The 6836-nt window shown below is 41.2% G+C and overlaps 1 protein-coding gene across 2 annotated transcripts in view; it reads right to left on the minus strand.

Annotated features, from left to right (window-relative positions):
- ZNF331 (zinc finger protein 331) overlaps nt 1-6836 on the minus strand; it is a 48974-nt gene that overhangs the window by 3959 nt on the left and 38179 nt on the right. Inside the window, exons 6-8 of one of the 2 annotated variants that reach the window (XM_021717252.1) lie at nt 4437-4488; nt 2608-2734; nt 838-900 (exon numbers count right to left, since the gene is read on the minus strand). In XM_021717252.1, the coding sequence (XP_021572927.1) occupies nt 838-900; nt 2608-2734; nt 4437-4460 (214 nt within the window). In that variant the 5' untranslated portion in view covers nt 4461-4488. The remainder of the gene's footprint in view (nt 1-837; nt 901-2607; nt 2735-4436; nt 4489-6836) is intronic. The other variant, XM_008067369.2, reaches the window with a different exon arrangement.

The raw sequence follows: 6836 nt of genomic DNA on the forward strand, positions 1-6836 counted from the left end.
AAAAAAAAAAAAAAAAAAGAATACGTAGTTGGATAGTTGTGTATAAAATATTCTGAAATTGGCTGGGTACAGTGGCTTATGCCTGTAACCCCAGCACTTTGGGAGGCTGAGGAGAGAGGACTGCCTGAGCCCAGGAGTTCGAGATCTTGTCGAGACAAGATCTTGCCAAGTTGCCCAGGCTGGTCTCAAACCCCTGGGCAACTTGGTGAGACCTTGTCTCAACAAAATATTTATGTATTAAAAATCAGCTGGGTTTCGTAGTGCGTGCCTGTAGTTCCAGCTACTTGGAAGGCTGAGGTGGAAGGATCGCCTGAGCCCAGCAAGTTGAGGCTGGGATGGCCGTGAGCGTGCCACTGCACTACAGCCTGGGTGACAGAGTGAGACTGACTTAAAAAAAATTCTGAAATTGATATATGTATCTGTTAGTAATATGATTAAAAGAAATTATATCAGTAATATAATTAAAAGTAATTCTGGATATAATGACAACATTCAAAAGCAACAGAAATGATACTATGTATGATCAAATTGAACAAAAATGTGAAAAAGTTTAGAAGAACCTGAGCATCAATTAAGATGCTAACTACAGAGGACTGAGAAACATCAAATGTTTAAATCCACGAGATCACAATGATACTAAAAATGTTAAACGGCCAAATTTGGAGCATGCTAGGAAATCAGCCTTTTATTACTGAAAATTAAAGAAAAAGAACAAAGCTTTTAAGCCTTCTTATTCAATATGAACAGTGCCATTGTGTAAGCAGTTAGCAGATAATGAAATGATAAATGGAGGCACCAAATGTCAATGGCTGCTAACAGCACAGAAAGAGCCATCACCAGATATTAGATGCTTTGTGATGGAAGAACAGAACATCATCCAGGCAGCAGTATTGCCAAGACCTAGATAAAAGAAAAACAAAGGAAAAAAGAAAGCACTTAAGGCCAGCATAACAACCAACTCTCAGGTACTGTAAGGGAGAGGGCCAAGGTTATCTATACTCTTGCTACTCAAGGCATGGTCCATAGACCAGAAACATCAGTGACACATGGAGTAAGTAGGTGAAATATGAGAAGAAAAACAAGATGAATGAGAAATGGGGTGAAGATCAAGTTCATGGTGAGATCCTTCTTTCTTTCCTGGATGCTTTGGACCTGAACTTGCAGAAAGCTTTCCAAACACCTCAGCAGTTGCCTGCTCCCTGCCCAGCTGGGGCAATCTTTGTAAGGATGGCTAGCGTATGCTAGACTGGCTCTCAGTCTCCTGTGTACTGTCTTCTTGTCTTTTCCCTCAGAACAATGCTCTTTCCCTTGATTCCATAAGACAGCCTCAACTGGCTTAAAATGAAACACCTTGCTTTCAAAAAAAGAAAGGCCACATGATGTCGAACTTAAAAAAAAATTATAAGCTCAAAATCTTTTTGATGGAGCATTAGTCAAATTTATAACAACCTAAAAGTCAAAATGATATTGATAAAGATTTTGTAGAGAGAAAGGATTAAAGAACAGACAGGAAACCAGATAGGTAAAGGTTATTTTAAATTTCTGTAGGCAAGTTGAACATGGTGGCTGACAACGTAAGTTCTAGGGACCAGAATTCTTAGATTCAATTCTTGACCCTACATCACTTTGCTTCTTTTTTTTTAAGTTGGAGTCTCATTCTGTGGCCCAGGCTGGAGTGCAGTGGCACGCTCATGGCCACCATAGCCTCGACCTGCTGGGCTTAGGTGATCTTTCTGCCTTAGCCTCCCAAGTAGCTGGAACTTTAGGTGCGTGCCACCATGCCTGGCCAATTTTTTGATTTATTGTCGAGACAAGATCTTGCCAAGTTGCCCAGGCTGGTCTCAAACCCCTGAGTTCAGGCAATCCTCTCGCTCTGGCCTCCCAAAGTGCTGAGCCACCATACCCAGCCCAACCACATCACTTTGTACCTCAGTATACTTATCTTCAAAATAGACAATGAGTGTGCCTATCTCATAAACTTGTGAGAATGAGATGAAATGTATTTACACACACACAAAGTGCTTAGAACAAACAGTACATGGCACAGAGTAAGCACAGTAATAGCTATTAATATTGTTATTCTGCTAGGAGAAAAATAAGAAATTTCCTGAGACATTTAAAAGACACTGTTATTCAGCCTTTAACCCAAAGTTAACTTTCAACCTCACTTCAGGTATGATGCATAGGAAATAAGACATGCTCACTTTAGTTTTATACAAATTCTGTTTGTCCAATCTATTCTACTTCAGACACATAGGCTGGTTCACTAGAACAAATCAGGGTGCTGTGTCCAGCTGTTTTCCCTAAAGGTGGGTCCTCAAGTACCACAGACTATCAATAGCAATTTGGGTATAAGTATCATAGGCTGAAGCTTGGCTTCTTTGAAGATAGTCATGAAATAAGTCTCTCAGAATTCCAATTCACTGCTTGGATGTTAAGGAAGAGAGACGATTACAGGGAGGGTCAGACAAAGGTGGGAAGATAACTGATAGATGGGAGAAAGTGTACAATGCCTATTTCCATACCAACAAACTGCAAGACATTCTCGCAGTGGAGAACTAATATTCCAGGAAGCGGCATCTAAGTTATTTGAGGCATGCAACTTACCCAGTGAGACCAAGTTACTGTAGTTCTCTAACATCACATCCCAGTATAGGTCCCTCTGAGAAGAATCCAGACAGGCCCACTCCTCCTGAGAGAAGTCTATGGCTACGTCAGAGAATGTCACCAAACCCTGAAAACACAGACCCACATATTCCTGATGAAATGAAAGCAAATAGCTCCAACATGAAGAAGACAAAAGCTTACCTTCTGGGTAGGGGTGAATACAGTGAGTAGACATAATGCCTGTGATATGGGTAGAAGGGCAGTGAGGACATCATCATAACTGACTGAAGCAGAATACCTACATGTTACTGAAGAACACTACTGCTGCAGAGAAATGACTTGTACACCAGAATTCTTAATACTCAAACCTGTCAGGAAGTGGATAAAGCAATCCAAGTTTTCCTTTTGTTTACAAGCACAGAGTCTGTTACGTGTCTGCATTGTAAATTCTCAACAAGTATAGCTTCCTATAGCATCCTATTTTTCTTTTTGAGATTGGAAAATATAGTTCATTCAGAAAGTAAATTAGAGACAGAGAAATTCACCTCCCCAAGGTAGGGGAGGGGGCCAAAGCTTAGGAAACATGGCAGTGGCTATAGCTCAAACAGCACATGGCCTCACCAGAGTTTTGTAGAACAATGGCCTCATCCTACTTTTCTTTTTTTTTTTGAGTTGGAGTCTCAGTCTGTCACCCAGACTGGAGTGCAGTGGCCACTCCTGGTCACTGCAGCCTCGACCTGCTGGGCTCTGCGATCCTTCTGCCTCAGCCTTCCAAGTAGCTGGAACTACAGGTGTGCACTACCACGCCTGGCTAATTTTTTGATTTATCGTAGAGATGAGGTCTCGCTAAGTTGCCCAGGTTGGTCTTGAACCCATGGGCTTAGGCAATCCACTCACCTCAGCCTCCCAAAGCGATGGGATTACAGGCTGAGCCACCGAGCGCGGCCCTACTTTTCTTAAAGGAAAAAAAACCCTGAGATTTTTTTTTTTGTTTAATATAAGACCTTTTATTTCAAAAAATAGGGTTTGCTTTAAATGTTTTTAGACTCCAGTTTATCACGGTGCCAGATTACATTTTAAGCAGTCTTCCTTTGTAATGACAAAAGCATTTTTAAAATTTCATCATACAGAGAAGTCAGACTTAGTCTATTGTAGTTATGTAGTTAGATTGCCCAGAACATCTAAGGGTTTTCCCCATTCTGGGGGTATATGATCATCTCCTACTTCTGTAATGAAAAATCTTCATGCTTGTTACTATCTACCACTTAGAGGACACTGGTGTCAAATGATTCAGAATCACATAGAAGTCTGGCAGGTTCATTTAACAATAAATGAACCTATCAGTTCATTTCTCTATCATTCTCTGTCCACAGGTCCTAACCACAGCCATATCCAATTCTAAAAGACCCATAAAGTTTGAGATCTCACTATATACTAAGACTAAGACCATCATACATGAACGTATCCTCTTATCTACCTAGAAAACAAGAACAGTGGAGAATTTGTTTTCTCACATGGTCAAATGGAACTAACACATCTAAGCACAGACTTGAATTAAATATTTCTCTCAAGAGACTGTTTTCTCATTGCTCCAAAATTACTCTTGATAAAAAAAGTGATCAAATAGGAGACACTGAATAATTTGCATAATGATTTCCCAAAAAGGCAGACATGGGACTATATGGCATTATCATTCACTGGAATAGAATGAACTGAGAAGTAGGTAATTAAATGGGGTTTGATTAGGTAGAAGGCTCCAGATAGTTCACAAAGATATCCACAGGACCCAAACATCACATTTCAAGAAACAAAGAGAAACATTCACTTACCTGGGCCATAGTTTTAGAATTCATGAATTGATCCGTCCTCTTGGGATTTCCACTATAGAAGACAAATATTGCAAGATGTCAGAGTTAGGGGTGGAAAAAGAGAGATTAAAACCAGGTATACCTTGGGTTCCCAAAATGACTTAATGTGACCTTTTAGCTCCTCCATCTTGGCTTTCCAATATAAACACATACACAGGAGATATCTGGGAAAGATTAAGAAGATTCCGGATAAAACCATGCTCTCCCCAGAAATCTATCTGCACACAGAGCAGAGAAGCTTTACTGGTGTGTGGGTGTGTGTGTGTGTGTGTGTGTGTTAGTTAAAGACAGATGCTCTCCCCAGAAATCTATCTGCACACAGAGCAGAGCAGCTTTACTGGTGTGTGTGTGTGTGTGTGTGTGTGTGTGTGTGTGTGTTTACTGGTGTGTGTGTGTGTGTGTGTGTGTGTGTGTTAAAGACAGATGCTCTCCCCAGAAATCTATCTGCACACAGAGCAGAGAAGCTTTACTGGTGTGTGTGTGTGTGTGTGTTTACTGGTGTGTGTGTGTGTGTGTGTGTGTGAGAGAGAAAGACAGATCCAGACTGTTTAGCAGGATTTCTGACCAGCTCCCTGTGGGGTCTGTTAGGATGGATGTAGTAAAGAATTTGTACCTTCCCAAAAAGAGGCCTGGCCTTTGCCCTCAGCATCTGAGAGGTAATCTATATTATACCTGATAGGAATGTCTTTGTATCTGCTGGGGGCTGGACACACCAGGAAGACCAAACAGGTGATTTAGGGGGGAGACTTTGGGTTATGTAATATCAGTCAGCTCGGAGACTGAGATTAGACATGTAGACAATCAGTCAATCATGCATATATACTGAAGCCCCAATAAAAACTGGACATGACAGCTTGGGTGAGTTTCCCTGGTTGGCAACAGTTAGTGTTTGTTGTCACATATCAAAGTCCACAGAGGAACAACAAATCCTGACTCTGCAGGGAGAGGACACCAGACTCTCTATGTTTGGAACCCTCCTGGACTTCAACTTAAGGGCTTCTTTCCTTGACTGATGTTAATCTGTATCCGTTTCCTATAAGAAAACTTAACCATGAATATAACATCTCTCAGTGAGTTCTGTGAGTCCTCCTAGTGAATTGTTAGACCTAAGGGTGGTTTGGAGAACTCCCCAAAACTTGCAGCTGGTGTTGTAAAAGAGGGTGATCTTGTTTGGAGACTATGTCCTCAACCCTCCCAGATGAGCTAACTCTGGGCAGGGAGGATTGTGATCTGGATCCCAAAACATGCTTGGAGTGTTGGAGTGTTTAGTTTCACTCTCAGCACATCCTAGTTCCTCCAGACAACCTTCCAGGGTGAAGAGGAGCTCTGTGATCCAAACTTGGACCTCTTTTGGCCTCTAGATTGGGTGATGCCACTGAAGACACAGCAGGTAGGTGGGGGCAAGGAAATTCTCAGGTGGTCTTCAGTATTCTGGAGTCCAGAGAGGCTGGCTGTACAAATACACCCAGAATATCAAAGTAAAACAGTAAGCTGTATTGAATACTGAATTCAAAGAAATACTTAAAGACATGGGAGCTATTTCAGACATACAGTCAGTAGAAAAGTTAGACTACCAAAACAGGATGACATGATGATACATTTGTAAAATTCCATACATATGGAGAGAGGGAGGGAGACATATACATGCTGACAAACCAAACATTAAGATAGCAATAGAAATATATATACAAGAGATATAAAAATAGAGAAAGTTTAGAAAGCTATTTATATCCCTTATGCAGGAAAATATAGTGAGTCTGAAATTGCTGTTTGTAAGCCAGCTCACAATACTGGCCCTTGGCTAGCATCTGGGAACTGGATCCTAGAGTGTTTTCACTGTTCCTTAACATATAAGAGTGGTTCACTGTGCCAAAGCTGCTTATATAAACAATGTGGTTTATGCTGAACACTTGGTCTCCTCTGGGAGTCTAGAAGTTCAAATTGTGCTAGGCAGTGTGCGTACGAATCTTGATAAAAACCTTGGATTGACAGATTCTAGCAAGCTTCCCTTATAGATAACACTGAATAGGGGTTGTCTTAACGTGCTGATGGATGAATCAAGCACATCTTATGTGATTCAACTGAGAGAAGACTGTGAAACTTTTCCCTTGGCTGATTTTGCTTTCACAATCACTGGAATAAATCAGTCATATGTTGGACAAGATGTTGAGTCCTGTGAGTCCATCTAGAGAACCAATGAACCTGGTGGTGGTCTTGGCAACTCCTGACACATCCTTTGATCTTGTGTTTCTTTTTTTAAATGTACATTACTAGTTGTTTTTATTTTTATTTTTTTTTGAGTTGGAGTCTCCCTCGGTTGCCCAGACTGGAGTGCAGTGGCCGCTCCCAGCCACCGCAGCC

Source organism: Carlito syrichta, unplaced genomic scaffold (assembly GCF_000164805.1).
Source record: "Carlito syrichta isolate Samal-C Ts95f unplaced genomic scaffold, Tarsius_syrichta-2.0.1 Scaffold309491, whole genome shotgun sequence".
Taxonomy (NCBI): Eukaryota; Metazoa; Chordata; class Mammalia; order Primates; family Tarsiidae; genus Carlito; species Carlito syrichta.